This window comes from Tachyglossus aculeatus, chromosome 22 (assembly GCF_015852505.1).
Source record: "Tachyglossus aculeatus isolate mTacAcu1 chromosome 22, mTacAcu1.pri, whole genome shotgun sequence".
NCBI classification, from domain to species: domain Eukaryota; kingdom Metazoa; phylum Chordata; class Mammalia; order Monotremata; family Tachyglossidae; genus Tachyglossus; species Tachyglossus aculeatus.
Window position 1 is genome coordinate 28,848,381 of NC_052087.1, and position 17,092 is coordinate 28,865,472.

At 48.1% G+C, this 17,092-nt stretch overlaps 1 protein-coding gene across 7 annotated transcripts in view; it reads right to left on the bottom strand.

Annotated features, from left to right (window-relative positions):
- Window positions 1–17,092, bottom strand: part of AMBRA1 (autophagy and beclin 1 regulator 1) — a 182,685-nt gene that overhangs the window by 145,324 nt on the left and 20,269 nt on the right. For all 7 annotated transcript variants that reach the window (XM_038764132.1, XM_038764137.1, XM_038764136.1 and 4 more), the window contains exons 2-3: window positions 690–940; window positions 246–304 (exon numbers count right to left, since the gene is read on the bottom strand). In XM_038764132.1, the coding sequence (XP_038620060.1) occupies window positions 246–304; window positions 690–824 (194 nt within the window). In that variant the 5' untranslated portion in view covers window positions 825–940. The remainder of the gene's footprint in view (window positions 1–245; window positions 305–689; window positions 941–17,092) is intronic.

Here is a 17,092-nt window from a genome sequence, read left to right on the forward strand (position 1 = left end):
TCAAATGCCCATACCGGAGGAACCTAGACTGCTTCTGGGGAGCCGTCCAAGTTTGCCACTCCCTTCTTTCCGGATCTGCTACAAAAAGACGGCTCCCAACTGCCAACAGGCGGCTGGCCCCCACGCCTCGTCTTCCACGATGCCTGCGTCTGCAGGGCGTGGGTCTCGGGCTCACTGCCCGACGCTAAGGTTTGCAGGTGTCCTGGTCGTTACGGCGGACCGGGTGGAAAATGAAAACAAAGTACCTGTCTGGGCTGAAGGCCAGTAAGAAGGTGGAACGAGGACTGTCAGGCAGTTCTACTTTCTGGAAAAGGAAACACAGAAGAGAGGGCACACAGAGATCATCGCAGGACAGGCTCACGCGTCATCCCAGGGAAGTCTCCTCAGCGTGGACTCAATCGAGGGAGACTGTGATTAAGCTAGACCCGAGAGCTCAGTTTGGGAGAGTCTGCCTGGAAGGACTTCCGAGGGCAAGCTTCCGCACCCTACCGAGACAGCTACTGCGGCTTTGTGGAATATTCCAAATTCTTCCGGAATTCACAAGGTGAGCTTCACCCCCGATTCTTCCCAGCTATCCAGAAAGCTACTCCCCTACCTCCCCTCCCGTCCATGCTGACACCCTAGCCCACCCCCGCCACTCCTCACCGCCGCCCCTCCGGCCCTTGAACAAAAAGGTTTCACATCCTTGCCTTGCCCTCCCATTTCATCCATCGTGTTTTATCCTCCACCAGCTCCTGCAGAAGTCGCTGCGTCCCCAGGGCCTGCGTGCCCCGTTCCCGGCCCCACAGTATCCGGACGGCATTCTTTTCGGGAATCACTTTCATGGCTCTTAGTAGCCACTGTCACACCGGGCACAGAGAACGGGGGAGGCTTCTGCTCCAATCTCTGAAGTAGCTACCACGAGGCCATTCAGGTCCTTGAAAGGTGTCCTCATGGAAATCTAGGGGAGAGAATATATTATCAGGAATGGTTTGGGAGTTGGAAGAAAAGGACCTTATTGAAAATTCTCTTCTGGATGAAAACCACCACCACATCCCACAATTAATATACCACTTCTAGAAAGGAGACGTCTCCACTTTCTCCTTAGCCATATTCAAAATTCCGCCTTTTAACTTCGGAGCCAAGAAGGAGTGTGCTCCAATAGATTCGGTCATTATTTTTTCCACCACCTTTCCCTGCCAAGAAACGGTCTGTCTACACTTTCTCCTGCCTGTCCTCCGACCCTAACCACCTACAAGCAGAACTCCCACCCTAAATATTGGACCTCCTACTTTACGGATAAGGGTACACATTTCATCATCATCATCAATCGTATTTATTGAGCGCTTACTATGGGCAGAGCACTGTACTAAGTGCTTACTCTATTAATGAACAAAACATCCATCTTTTTCTGAAGTCAGTTAAACCGTTGCAACTGACGGCCCAAACCTTGCGAAAAGGAAGCCCTCCAAAGGGACACGGAGTGCTTCCGTGGCAGACTAGGAAACCACAGGCCTCAGGTCTCAGTTGTGCAAAATGCAGAGAGATTCCAGCGCCGGTGCCAGCTCCACCCTGGCCTGGCTTCTTCTGGTGGAGGGGGAGAGCCGCTCTCTTGTGTGGCACCCAGATCCTTCACTTCGCCTTCCTAACCCCGCTCAAACCGATTAATTGCGGAAGCTTTATCCCATGGTAAAGCCCACTGGAAAGGCTGAATCTCCTGACATCGCAAGGTCAGAGAGCAGTAGTAAGTAAAACCACCTCACAGCTGAAAACGGACACCAGGTCCCGAGGGGGCAAGAGGATCCACCGGCCCCGCTGTGAACAGGAAATGTGTCTGTTATATTACACTCTCCCAAGCGCTTAGTACAGGGCTCCACACGCAGAAATCCCTCAATAAATACGACTGGCTGACTGACCGGCCTGGTGGGCCAGGGTCCGAGGAGACTGACCAGCCCATTATGATCGGGAGACTGACCAGCACAGAGAAGCACCATGGCTCAGTGGAAAGAGCCCGGGGCTTTGGAGTCAGAGGTCATGGGTTCAAATTCCGGCTCTGCCGGCTGTCAGCTGTGTGACTTTGGTCAAGTCACTTCATTCATTCACTCATTCAATCGTATTTATTGAGCGCTGACTGTGAGCAGAGCACTGTACTAAGCGCTTGAGAAGTCCAAGTCGGCAACATATAGAGATGGTCCCCACCCAACAGCGGGCTCACAGTCCAGAAGGGGGTGACAGACAACAAAACAAGACATATTAACAAAATAAAACAGAATAGCAAATACGCACGAGTAATAAACTTCACTTCTCTGTGCCTCAGTTACCTCATCTGGAAAATGGGGGTTAAGACTGTGAGCCCCCCGTGGGGCAACCTGATCACCTTGCATCCCCCAGTGCTTAGAACAGTGCTTTGCACATAGTAAGCGCTTAACAAGTACCATCATCATTATTATTATTATTATTATGATCACTTGCAGAGCTTGGTGGGAGGTACGGAAGGCTGAAGAGCTAGAAAGGGACAGGGCAGGGAGCCAAGACTTGCTAAGCGCTTAACAAGTACCATCATTATTATTATTATTATTATTATTATTATTATTATTATGATCACTTGTAGAGCTTGGTGGGAGGTACGGAAGGCCGAGGAGCTAGAAAGGGACAGGGCAGGGAGCCAGACGTCCCTCGTCTGCAGGTTGTGACCCCTGGTTGGGAGCCAGCAACCACAGGGTTTCTCTTACCCTCGCAGGCTCTGGGGCCAGGCCGGGAGCTCTTCTCACCCATGGCCCCCGGGGCCTGGGGGGGATGAGTCTGACATCTTCACCCCAGCCTAACCCAACAGGCTGGGGAGACACACTGGGAACAAGGTGGGGGGGCCCGGCTCTCCAGCTCCTTACGGCACAGGGTCACTCTGCACAGCCACACACCACTTCCTGGGAACGTGTCAATCCATTCTACTCTATCATCCTCTCCCAGGTGCCCAGCACAGGTCTCGGCACACGGTAAGCACTCGACAAATACCACTGATTAACCGACCGATGCCAGGCCTGAGACTGCTCTGCACACAGTAAGGCTCAATAAATACGATTGAATGAATGAATGAATGCCATCCCCTGCCACTTCTGCCACCACCGCCCAACAAGGGGCAGCGACCAGTGACCCTGGCCCATCCCGAGCCCACAATGAAGTCACTGCCACTTAAAAAAGAATAATAATAATAGAGAAGCAGTGTGGCTCAGTAGAAAGAGCACTGGCTTGGGAGTCAGAGGCCATGGGTTCAAATCCCAACTCCGCCGCTTGTCAGCTGTGTTACTTTGGGCAAGTCATGTAAACTTCTCTGTGCCTCATTCATTCATTCAATCGTATTTATTGAGCGCTTACTGTGTGCAGAGCACTGTACTAGGCACTTGGGAAGTACAAGTTGGCAACATAGAGAGATGGTCCCTACCCAACAGTGAGCTCACAGTCTAGAAGGGGGAGACAGACAACAAAACATACTAACAAAATAAAATAAATAGAATAAATATGTACAAGTAAAATAAATAGAGTAATAAGTATGTACAAACATTTATACATATATACAGGTGCTGTGGGGAGGGGAAGGAGGTAAGGCGAGGGGAGGGGGAAGAGGGGGAGAGGAAGGAGGGGGCTCAGTGTGGGAAGGCCTCCTGGAGGAGGTGAGCTCTCAGTAGGGCTTTGAAGGGAAGAAGAGAGCTAGCTTGGCGGATGTGCGGAGGGAGGGCATTCCGGGCCAGGGGGAGGACGTGGGCCGGGAGTCGATGGTGGGACAGGCGAGAACGAGGCCCGGTGAGGAGGTTAGCGGCGGCAGAGGATAGGAGGGTGCAGGCTGGGCTGGAGAAGGAGAGAAGGGAGGTGAGGTAGGAGGGGGTAAGGTGATGGACAGCCTTGAAGCCGAGGGCGAGGAGTTTCTGCCTCAGTTACCTCATCTGGAAAATAGGGATTAAGACTGTGAGCCCCACATGGGGACAACCTGATCACCTTGTATCCTCCCCAGTGCTTAGAGCAGTGCTTGGCACACAGTAAGTGCTTAACAAATGCCATTATTATTATTATTATGGTACTTGTTAAGCGCTTACTATGTGCCAAGCACTGTTCTAAGCTCTGGGGTAGATACAAGGTAATCAGGTTGGACACGGTCCCTGTCCCACATGGGGCTCACAGTCTTAATCCCCATTTTACAGATGAGGGAATTGAGGCCCAGAGAAGTGAAGTGACTTGCCCAAGGTCACACAGCAGACACGTGGCAGGACCGGGAATAGGACTCCCAGGCCCGTGTTCTTATCCACAAAGCCACGGAGCGGCGGTGAATGAGTGATGCAGCGGGACCAGAGAAGAGGATGTTCAGGCAATCATTTCTATTGACTAAGGGACCCACTGTGTGCAGAACACTGTAATAATAATAATGATGGCATTTATTAAGCGCTTACTATGTGCAAAGCACTGTTCTAAGTGCTGGGGAGGTTACAAGGTGATCAGGTTGTCCCCTGGGAGGCTCACAATCTTAATCCCCATTTTACAGATGGGGAAACTGAAGCACAGAAAAGTTAAGTGGCTTGCCCAAAGTCACACAGCTGACAATTGGCAGAGCCGGGATTTGAACCCATGACCTGTATATATGTATATATGTTTGTACATATGTATTACTCTATTTATTTACTCATTTATTTATACTTGTACATATCTATTCTATTTATTTTATTTTGTTAATATGTTTGGTTTTGTTGTCTGTCTCCCCCTTCTAGACTGTGAGCCCACTGTTGGGTAGGGACTGTCTCCATATGTTGCCAACTTGTACTTCCCAAGCGCTTAGTACAGTGCTCTGCACAGAGTAAGCACTCAATAAATATGATTGATTGATTGACCGACCTCTGACACCAAAGCCCGGGCTGTTTCCACTGGGCCAAGCTGCTTCTGTACTAAGCTAGTGGGTAAACGGAATACAAGAGACTTTAACTCTGCCTTTGAGGCATTTACAATCTAACAGGGGAGGCGGCAGATAAAATTGCTTACAGTAGGAGAGAAAAAGACCATTATACCAAGAAGATGGAAAAAAAACACACAAGTGAATAAATACACGCAGAAAAAATAAATAGAGTACCCACGTCTCTATGTACCCTAGTGCTATGGCTGACTGAGAATAAAGTAAGTGCTGGAGAGAAGGAACTGAATTGGAAAATGCTTCCTGGAAGAGATGAGATTTCAGGAGGGTTTTAAAGTGAGCTGCATTATGGTCTGGTGGCTATGAAAAGGGAGGGACTTCCAAACAGGAGCAAGGACAGGAACAGGGGCTCGGAAGCGGCAAGGAGGAGACCGGAGCCCAGACAGGAGAGAAGGGAGTGAAAAGAGTAAGATATGGGATTAGGAAAGCCTAAAACAAATGGCCAGGAGTACTTTTTGTGGGGGTTTTTTCGCTTTGTTTTCTTCTGGACGGGGCAAGTAATAAGCAAGTGGCCTCTGGAGGTTTCTGAAGAGGAAAGACATAGGCACCAATCAATCAATCAATCAATCGTATTTATTGAGCGCTTACTTTGTGCAGAGCACTGTACTAAGCGCTTGGGAAATACAAGTTGGCAACATATAGAGACAGTCCCTACCCAACAGTGGGCTCACAGTCTAAAAGTCTAAAAGGCACCAAACAACATTACAGAAAGTTGAACCAGGCCACAAAGTGCAGTACTGACCCAGGGGGTGTTCGGATTAGTGTCTGTAGTTTCTTCCTTTTTCTCCCCTTCTCCCTAAGGCCACTCGGCTCCATCCCTGCTTTTCTTTGCCCTGTCCCAAGTTCATTCCCCCACTAAAGCGGAAAGTTGGCGCTCTTGGCTGAAAGAACCCAAGCGATCTGACTGATTTCTTTTCCAGCAAGGAGCCAGAAACAGGCTCCAGGCCTCTCAGCGCTCAGCCCAAGCGTGGGCCCTAAAACCAACCTCCTCGCCAAATAACGAGGGCAAGCATGTGAGACGGAGGAACTCTAAAAAGACTGTACAAGGACTAGGAGGGCGAAAGGTCTTTTGTCCCTAGCAGTATAACATCAAAGTGCTTGCAAATAGCTCTACTGCTTGGGGGAAGGCGGGGTGGGGGGAAAGGAGGGGAGGGTCTCAAACCATTTACAGCCTTGTAAAGTGCTAGTGGTAACAACGGCTGAAACCCTAGGCCTTCCAGTAACCTGGAGGTAGGAAGAAAATGGTTTTGGAGAGATGTTGGTGTGATGGAGAGAGACCTGACCGGATAACCTAGAACGCTAGGAAGACCAGAAGAAGCAGGATGTGAAGGAGACAAACAACTACTAGGAGAAGCAGCGTGGCTCAGTGGAAAGAGCCCGGGCTTTGGAGTCAGAGGTCATGGGTTCATGGGTTTGGTCTTTTAGACTGTGAGCCCACTGTTGGGTAGGGCCTGTCTCTATATGTTGCCAACTTGGACTTCCCAAGCGCTTAGTACAGTGCTCTGCACACAGTAAGCGCTCAATAAATACGATCGATTGATTCAAATCCCGGCTCTGCCAACTGTCAGCTGTGTGACTTTGGGCAAGTCACTTGAGTTCTCTGGGCCTCAGTTCCCTCATCTGTAAAATGGAGATTAAAACTGTGAGCCCCCTGGGGGATAACCTGATCACCTTGTAACCTCCTCAGCGCTTAGCATAGTAAGCGCTTTAACAAATACCATCATTATTATTATTATTACAACAAGTCTGGTGGGCAAGACAATTATAATCTCGTTGTGGGCAAGGAATGTGTGCTACTGAAAACTCCCAAGTGCTTCAGTGCTCTGCATACAGTAAGCACTCAACAGATATCAATCATATTTATTGTAGTACAGAGCACTGTACTAAGCGCTTGGGAAGTACAAGTTGGCACCTCTTCTAGACTGTGAACCCGTTGTTGGGTAGGGACCGTCTCTATATGTTGCCGACTCGTACTTCCCAACCGCTTAGTACAGTGCTCTGCACATAGTAAGCACTCAACAAATACGAATGAATGGAAGCAGCCTATTTAGGGGAGCGACCCCTCAAGCTTTAGAATGATTAGTCTTCTAGTCTTCTAGACTGTGAGCCCGCTGTTGGGTATGGACCGTCCCTGTATGTTGCCAACTTGTACTTCCCAAGCGCTTAGGAATTAAAGGTTCTTCGAGAGACCTTTGGGTCCCCTTCTTGACCCGAGATCGGTCCTTGATGCTCTTTGCTGGGAAGTGCTCACATTCTCAGGCAGGGGCTTCTCAACTGTCCAGCTGGCAATCCATGAAAAAGAACCAAATGGCCTCCAATCATTTGAGAATCCCAGCCTGTACACCTGTGGGGGAACCCTGATTAACTTTGTTTATGACTCTCAAGTGGGGATTCCAGGGGTGCCTCCTGGGTCTTCTTTGGGGTGGGGAGGGGGAGAGACCTCTCTCTTCTCCCACCTCTTTCAATTCAAAAGAGCTGTTAAGAAATGAAAGAACTGCTCTGCCCCACTTCAAAGCCTTATTGAAGGCAATCTCCAAAAAGCCTTCCCTAAGCCCTCCTCTCCTCTTCTCCCACTCCCTTCTGTGTCAGTCTTACTTACTCCTTCATTCAACCTCCCTCCCATCCCCACAGCACGTCTATATCTGTAATTCATCCATTTTTTTTATTTATAATAATGTCTGTCTCCCCCTCTAGACTGTGCGCTCGTAGGCAGGAATGTGTCTGTTGTCACACTGTACTCTCCCAAGCACTTAGTACAATGCTTTGAACACAGTAAACGCCCAATAAATACAACTGAGTGAATGAATGAACGAGTGAAAGGGTCTGCTTAGGCTCAGTATCAGACAAAAGACGTCAGAAAGACATTTGCTCAGAGTCCCCATAAGGGATGGGCTTCCACAAAGCACCACGAAGGCTGTTCATTCTTTAAAAATTTCTGCAAAAATAAAAAGCTGGGTGAAGGGAAAGGGGCAGGGGGGTGTCTTTCTAAGAAAATTAGAAAAATCTAAACAGTAGAGAAGCCTTGGGTAATGCCTAGGTAACAGTGCTATATACTGAATACCTATCAGCATGCACAGTACTATAGTAGACCCTGGGGAATACAAAAAGTAAACAAAAACAATTGTAGAAAAAATGAAGCAATTATATCCAGGGAGTTCATTCATTCAATCGTATTTAGTGAGCGCTTACTGTGTGCAGAGCACTGTACTAAGTGATTGGAAAGTACAATTTGGCAACAAATAGAGACAATTCCTGCCCAATAATGGACTCAGAGTCTAGAAGAGTTAGGACTACAAAGACAAATGGACTGGGGAATTTGGAACAGAAAGGCAATGGAAAAATCAGGGGCCAGTTCCTTGGAAAACGGCCTCAATTTTGCCTTTTCAGACATAGGCTAAAATTCATTCATTCATTCAATCGTATTCATTGAGCGCATACTGTGTGCAGAGCACTGTACTAAGCGCTTGGGAAGTACAAGTTGGCAACACCTAGAGACGGTCCCTACCCAACAGTGGGCTCACAGTCTAGAAGACTGTTAAAATGTAAACTGGCACTCTTCCGAGGACACAGCCCCTTCAGCCAGAGACACGCATGTGATCCAAGTGAATCAATCAATGGTATTTATCCTAATAATAATGATGATGGCATTAAGTAATTAATCTGTGTTAAGCACTGTGCTAAGCACTGGGGTAGGTACAAGCTAATCAGGTTGGACTCAGCCCCTGTCCCTCACTGGCTCCCAGTCTTAATCCCCGTTTTACAGATGAGGGAACTGAGGCACAGAGAAGTTAAGTGACCTGCCCCAGGTCACACAGCAAACAAGTGGCAGAGTAAGGATTCGAACCCAGGTCCTTCCGAGTCCCAGACCTGGGCTCTCTCCACTAGGCCATGCTGCTTCTCTTTAATGAGTGCTTACTATGTGCAGAGCAAAGTACCAAGCGCTCGGGAGAGTACAATACAGCAAAATTAGCAGACACGTTCCCTGCCCGTAACACACCGGGATTCCCAGCGAGTCTAAGGATCTGGTTTCTGGCTCTCGGGCCATATTGGGCCTCGCCTCTGAAAGGGCTGTTGGACAACCTGGTCTTTTCGGCAGGCACGGTCGTCTCCAAGGATTGCCAGGGCTGGCGGAGCTCAGTTGCAATTCGTTCTGCGAGTCCATGGGGAACACCAGAACTGCGTAAATAAAACACGCAGTCGCAGCCAGACCGTAAACTACCGGCCACGGACTGCCCTCTCCCCCAAAAGCTTAATCCTGATTTAAGCCTGGCAGTGTTGAGGGAGGAGGCAAGCACCCAGCGCATCAGTCTGCGCCCAGGAGATGACACAGGGAAGCCGCTGAGACCAACTCCAGCCCAGCCCACAGATACCCTATTATGAAAAGATAAACCTGGGCCTGTCTCTCAGTTCTTGGGCCACATCCTTGGAGGACAACACCTGGGGAAGTTCACCATCTAGCACATTATGGTACAAATGGTCAAGCCACAGATTAAAGGCCTGACACTCTCTGCCTCTCCGTGGGTAGGAATCTGGAGTTTCTATGTGGGAGCTTTATTTTTGCTGAGGAATATCTGGGAACAGCCTGGACCGCACGAGGCCGGATTTACATCTCATTGGCCCAGGGACAGTCTCAGAGACTTCCAGAATCCAACAGCTCTCAGCTCAGGTGAGCCCAAATCTCTGAAAGCGGACCGAGGTAGACTGGTGCGATTTACCCCAACTTGTCTGGCTAGATCTCCTGGCTCCCAAGCTATGAAGAGCAGAGATGGCTCTCGGAAGCTTGTCTCTCTCACCCTCCCTTGTGCAACATACTGGGAGTGGAAATAGCAACTGGTGACACATTTTGAAGGCCTTCAAAGAAAGAAGCAGACGCAAACCCCGGCTCCGGTCTGCGTTAAAAAAAATATGCCGAAAACATCCGGCCTAGCAGGACCCACGATGTTGCTTAAAGGTGGCCTCTCAGGCAGAAAGGGTGAGACAGAGCATAAGTACCTAGAGCTCAGCCATTTCTGACTAATGCTTACTTACGGTCGCTTTCTCTGGCTTGTGAAGCCACAAAAACCACTGAGGTCTCATTAGTGTCCCAGAGCTCGTGAGGGAAACCTCTCTACCTTCTGGCAGTAAGTCTACTTTTCACTACGGGACATCGGAGGTTTGCTTGTTCTCTCACTGGTCAAAAATGGTTTGCTGATCCCAAGGAATAGGGAGCCATGGGTTACCTCAGTCTTTGGTGAGATGGACCATCTCCCTCCTCTCTGCCCATTTTCCCAGAAGGATCTGAGGCAGATTTGGACTTCACAGTAACCTCACTTACGAGAGAACAGCATAATCTCCCACCGGAAATAGCCGCCGCCGCCACCGCCTCCTAAGAGCCGAATTAAATTCTTCTCAGAAAGCAAAACTCTGAGAAGAGAGTCACCCTACAGATTTCTCTCAGCACATGAGAACGACCAACCCGGGAGAAGAGATTTACCTGCTTTATGAGCTCTGCTGTGGGATTTAATACTGTGTGGTGGCGGGGAAGGAACTTACATTTCGAAGAGGAACCGGTAGAGAAATGTATCAATAGCTAGAGCTGCTTGAGTCTGTCAACTATGAAATTAAAAAACAAACCTAATGTAGAAGCACATAACGAGAACATGAAAAAGGATGAAAATAGGAGAGTTTAGGTGCTACATCTTTTTCCTGCCCTGCCAGAAACAGTTCCAAATCCAGGACTTGGTCTGCTGCTCTCCAAGGGGCCCTCCCAGACTAAGCCCTTTATTTCTCCGATCTGCCCTCCCCTCTGTGTCGACAATGCCCTTGGCTGGGTACCCCTTAAGCAATTTGATATTCACCCTAGCCCCACAAAACTGAAGTATTCTTATACTCTATTATTTCCCCTTTCCTTAATCTATCAACGTCTGTCTCCCCCGCAGACTGCAAGCTCTTTGTGGCCAGAGATTGGGTCCACCAACGCTGCTGTACTGCACTTTCCAAAGTGCTTAGAACAGTGCTTTGTACAAAGTAAGCACTCAATAAATACCACCGATAAAGATACAAACCATACAACTGTTTAGGCCTGATGTTCTCTGACAGCCCTTCAACCTACTGGATTAAATAGGAACTCAGTAATGACAGTAACACGTGAACAATGCAAGGTTTTCTATGAAAAAAGCAACCTGTAAGTTATCAAAGCAACCTCCACCTTTGTTTTGTTTTTTGAGAAACCTGCCTGCCCACACCCCCACAAAAACGGCTTGTCTCCTATTGAGAGCTACTACAGATTAAGTCAGGTACGAAGTTAGTGTACAAAGCTCTAAAACTAGTAGAACAAACAGGAAAATCAGGGGAAGGAAACTACAGAGAAGCAATAAACAGCCTCCCTGCAGGCAAGAGATCTTAAAATATTAAACTCCCACCAAACCTGAGGACTCTGCTACGGATCACCACTCTTCCTTCTCATTAACTGCCCAAGAAACTACTTTTTAAAAACTATTTTAAGGTCATTCTAACCTACTATTGAGAGACTCCGTGCCTAGTGGACAGAGCTGATTTCCAGTTCTGCTAAATAATGGCTTGCTGGGTAATCCTGGGAAAGTCATTTGTGATATCTCTGGATTTCAATACTTCCCATATGTAAAGTGAAAGGGCTCATCAACTAGTATCTATTAAATGTTTACTGCGTGTGCAAAGTTCTGTACTGAGCACTTTGGAAAGTACCACGGGGTAGTGGGCTATGGTCCCTGTCTTCAGGGAGAATGCAATCTATTGGGGGAGACAGATACTGTTATTAAATTCATTCATTCAATTGTATTTATTGAGCGCTTACTGTGTGCATTGCACTGTACTAAGCGCTTGGAAAGTACAGTTCAGCAAACAAGAGACAATCCCTGCCCACTCATTCATTCAATCGTATTTACTGAGCGCTTACTGTGTGCAGAGCACTGTACTATGGTTGATTCACATCAGGTTCCTCTTAAGGGTAGGGTAGAGAAGCAGCGAGGTTCAGTGGAAGAAGCCTGGGCTTTGGAGTCAGAGGTCATGGGTTCAAATCCCGGCTCCGCCACTTGTCAGCTGTGAAACTTTGGGAAAGTCACTTCAGTTATCTGGGCCTCAGTTACCTCATCTGTAAAATGAGGATCAAGACTGTGAGCCCCTCATGGGACAACCGGATCACCTTGTAACCTCCCCAGCGCTTAGAACAGTGCTTGACACATAGTAAGCGCTGAATAAATGCCATTATTATTATTAGGCAGGTGGGGAGCTCTTGATAAGCTGGTGCATAAAGAACCTGTCCAAGCCTATCGCCTCATTGAGGAGCCCACCTCCTCCTTGGGTCAGTAATCAATCAATCGTATTTATTGAGCACTTACTTTGTGCAGAGCACTGTACTGAGATGGTCCCTACCCAACAGTGGGCTCACAGTCTAGAAATGTTTATCCTCACCCAGCTGACTCAGTCTCTGAGCCCCTATAAAGCCGTGGTCTTATATTCCTCTCCTGAAATGAGAGGAAATAAGTGAAGGCAAGATAGGGATTGTTTTTTTTCTCCTGTGTTTGTTTGCTTTTGTCTGGTATCAGTGATCATTTCACTTCCCCAAATAAGAATCCTTAGTTGCTGGGCTCACCACTTGTTGGTCTTTTGAATTCTTGAGTAAGCGCTTAGTACAGTGCTCTGCACACAGTAATCGCTCAGTAAATGGCAGGTAGGAGGAAGCAACACAGTACAAAGGTGCGTGAGAATCCAAGGGCTGACGTAAAGGGGAAGTGCTGAAGCAACAGGTGTTGGGGTGGGGAGGATAAAAGGCGGGAAGTTTTAGCAATTAATCAGGGAAGGCTTTCTGGGGGAGATATGATTTCAGTGGGGCCTTGAAGACGGGGAGGGCGGCAGCCTGCCAGGTACGAACGGGGAGGGAGTTGCGGGTAGATGGGAGGGCTTGGGTAAGAGCCTGGTGGTGAGAGACAAGAATGAGGCACGGTGAGTATGCTGACGGGAGGCGTGAATTGTGCGATCTGGGGTGTGGTGGGAGAGGAGCAATGATAAATAGGGGCGAGAGAGATGATGGAGTGACCTGCAGCTAATGTTCAAAAGCTTCAGCTTGATGTGGAGAGGGATGCTGCCACCGTTGCAGCAATGATAAATAGGGGTGAGAGAGATGATTGAAGCTAATGGTCAAAAGCTTCACCTTGTTGCAGAGAGGGATGCTGCCACCCTTGGAGGTCTTTGAGTGAGGAGACGCATACAGAAAAACGCTAAAGAAATAGGATCCGGCAGCACCGTGGTCTAGAGAAGAGTCCGGAGGCTGAGATGGGAGCCAAGTTGGGATAGGACAAGTGCCTGGACCAGCGGGGTGGCAGTTCAGATTGGAGAGGAAGGGGCGGATTCCACAGAGGTTAGAGGTGAAGAACCAACCAGAACGGTGGCAGACTCAGTATGGACAGAGGAGTCAAGGGTAATGTCCTTTTCCTGTCTCACACAGAGGAAGGACTGTGAGCCCCATATGGGACAGAGACTTTGTCCGAACTAATTAACTCTGACCTACCCCAGCTCTTAGTACAGTGTTTGACACGTACTAAGTGCTTAACAAATACCATAAAAAGGAATTTTAATGAATAGATCTATAAAACACTGGCAAGAATAGGACTACAGAAATTCATGGCATGATTTTTCCATTCAGTAACCATGGGAGGACCCAAGAGTAACCACAGCCTACACAACGAGGCTACACACTAAGGGAAATCTGGCACTTTTGAATTCAGGGTTTTGAGGGGGTGTTCCCCAGAAGTACTGCAATACCTACGTAGCTGAATAAGAACCAGTAACTGTGCTAAACCACCATGCACACAACCAGAGTTATATAGCTATATCGATAATCATCGGTGGTATTTGAGTGCTTTCTATGTGCAGATTACTGGACTAAGTTCTTAGGAGAGTATAAGACAGAGCTGAAGAGACACATTCCCTGCCCACAACATGTTTACAGTCTAGAAAGGGAGACAGACATTCATGTAAATAAATAATTTACTATAAAGATATTTATACAAGCGCTGCGGGGTTGAGGGTGGGACAAATATCCAATGCTCAAAGGTCACAGATCCAAGAGTACAGATGACCCGGAAGGGAGAGGGTGCTGGGGAAGGGAGAGGGGGCTGACAAAGGGAGGGTTTAATCGGGGAAGGGCTCTTGGAGGAGGTGTGACCTTAACGATGCTCTGAAGGAGGGGGGAGTGGTGGTCTGGCGTATATGGAGGAGGAGGAAGAAGTGGAAAAGGGGTCGGTAGCGGCGAGACAGACGAGATCGGGGCTCAGTGACTAAGCTGGCCTGAGAAGAGCAAAGTGTACAGGCTGGGCTGTAGTGCGAGATAAGTGAGCCACTGCAATCAATGCAATACAAGCGACACACACATACCTACAAACATACACACATATACACCCCTACACACCCGTAAACATTCCCAAAAGACGGGGAACAAGATGGACTGATGCAAAACTGCACCATCCCTTCCAAGTTCTAATGGCATTCATACTCGGAAAAAGAAAAAACCTCACAGAGGGTTGGACAGAGCCTGAAGGCTCCCACAAAGTGATAACAGAAACTGGGGACCTTAAACTTTCAGAACAATGAGGATAACGAACAATAAAGACTACCATGTGAATTAACTGATGACTGACGTGGACTTTGAAGATTCATAGATGCTAATTATAATAATTATTATTATTATTACTGCGGTACATGTTCAGCGCTGGAGTGGATACAAGATCATCAGGTAGAACACAGTCCCCATCCCACACGGGGCTCACGGTTGAAGGAGGACGACTTAATCACCATTTTACAGATGAGGAAACTGAGGCCCAGAGAAGTTAAGTGACTTGCCCAAGGGCACACGGCAGACCAGTGGCGGAGCTGGGATTAGATCCCAGGTCCTCTGACTCCTAAACCCGGCTCTTTCCACTAGGCCAAGGAAAACACTGGCAGGTTTGCTTCAGATCCTGCTGGTGGGGGCTTCCTTTCCCTTTAGACCGAATTAGGCAGGGAACGTGTCTACCAACTCTGTTATATTGTACTCTCCCAAGCGCTACGTACAGTGCTCTGCACACAGCAAGTGCTCAATAAATACCACTGCGAATGACCCAGCCCAGGGGGAGAAGTTGAGATCAAACTTAGAAAAAGGAGCTGGGAGACAGCAAACGGGGACAGCATGCATCCTTGACCCCACCTACATCGATAGGCCTAGTGGGTAAACGAAAGAGATTGTACAGGCGATGCACTTGACTACATGGCCTCCTAGAAACCAAAGAACGTGCCATTTTTTCCAGTAAAGGAGAAACTCAAATAGAACCCCCTGTGCGGGACACCAAGAATAGGAGAACCTTCCTCAAACGCAAAGACGAAAGACTTTCCATTAATAGGTGGAGAAAGCACCCGCTTTGGATGAAGACACTTCACGGAGGCCTAGAAATGGGAGCCAAAAGCAGAGAGAGGCCCAATGCCTCTGACGGTAGCATATGACTTACCTACTGCTGTTAGCAAATCTTAACTAGGGCAGATGTCAGACCCTGAAGCAACCAGATTTTCTTGCTCCCTTTGGATTTTTCTCCATATGCGTACCTTGCTGTCCTGTGTATTTCAAGATGGTTACTGACAAGGGGATCCTCCCTGAATATGAATGGGGCAGAAAAGCACCACTTGACTGAGCCAGGTCTGAGGGAGGTGAGGCGGGGAATATTTAGGGCCCTTTTCCTAGCTCCTCCCCATTCAGGATGAGCAAAGCAGAGCTCGGGCTGACTCGTCAGCTACCTAATGACCACTACCCTGAGCCTCCTACTTTTTTAGGCGCATAGGAAAAGGGCATCCCCCTGAGAGTGGGATATGGACTGAACTTGCTTTTTTTTTCCTGCAGCGGTGATGCTTCGCGCAGAGCCATCCACGCTCCTTGCCGGGACCCCTGTCGATCAACAGCAGACGCTGTGAGACATTCATAATTATAATAATAGTGACATTTGTTAAGTGCTCACTCCGTGCCATATGCTGAGCTAAGCGCTGGGGTAGATACATGATCATCAGATCGGAAAGAGTCCCTGTCCCATATCGTAGACTCCCCGTCTAAACACAGGAAGGAACTGGTACTGGATACTCATTTTTACAGATGAGGAAACAGGGGCCAGGAGACGTTAAGTGACTTGCCCAAGCTCACACAGCAGGCAATTGGCAGAGCTGGGACTAGGCTTCAGGCCCTCTGACTTCCAGCTCCAGGCTCCTTCCACTCGGCTGAGGACGGGTTGAAGCTTGAAGCTCTAGACTTGTGGGCAGGAAATGTGTGCTTATTGTTATACTGTACTCTCCCAAACGCTTAGTACAGTGCCCCGCACAGAGTAAATGCTCAATACATACGACTGGCTGGCCGACTAGGGTGGGGTGTGGCCCAGTTTACCTCCTCTCCTCATTTCAGTAAATGTCACTGAACACTTCTCTAAGTTTGAGGAACCAGGAGGATAACTTTCTTTGCAAACATTAACTCAGCATCTTCACAAGCCCCAGGACAGAAGGGATTACTTAATCATCTTAAAAAAAAAAAAAAGAAAAGGAAAAGAAAAGAAAAGAAAAAAAAGTGAGGGGTTAAGAAATAATAAGGCGCGGAATGTGGTTGCAGGTTCTCCTGCAGCCTGTTTCAGAAGCTCTCATGCCCAGTTTTGACCTCTCTCTTTGGTCACCACAGGAGGATAACAAAGTTTTGCCAATCAGCCCTGCTCAGGTTTGTGGCACACCACACTGGGAAAGAGAAACCTTTCTCTACAGACTTAAGAAAGGAAGGAGTAATTAAATGTGACTAGTTTGGGTTTTTTTTTTAAAAAAATGCATAGCAAACAGTCCCCAACACCTCCTTTGAACCATACTACCAGTCCAGCAAAATCATAACTGTGGTACTGATTAAGTGCTTATTACGTGCCAAGCACTGTGCTAAGCATTGCAGTACACATAATACAATCAGCTCTGCCACAAGCGCTTAGTGCAGTGCTCTGCACACAGTAAGCGCTCAATAAATACGATTGATTGATTCCCTGCCCATAAAGAGCTCAGCACATAAAGGCCATTCTCCTCTGGCTCTGTGGAGAGTAGAAGCAAAAACGGGGCTCCCCAAAGGAAACAAAGAAAATCTAATCCATTGGTTCAGTCCTCTCA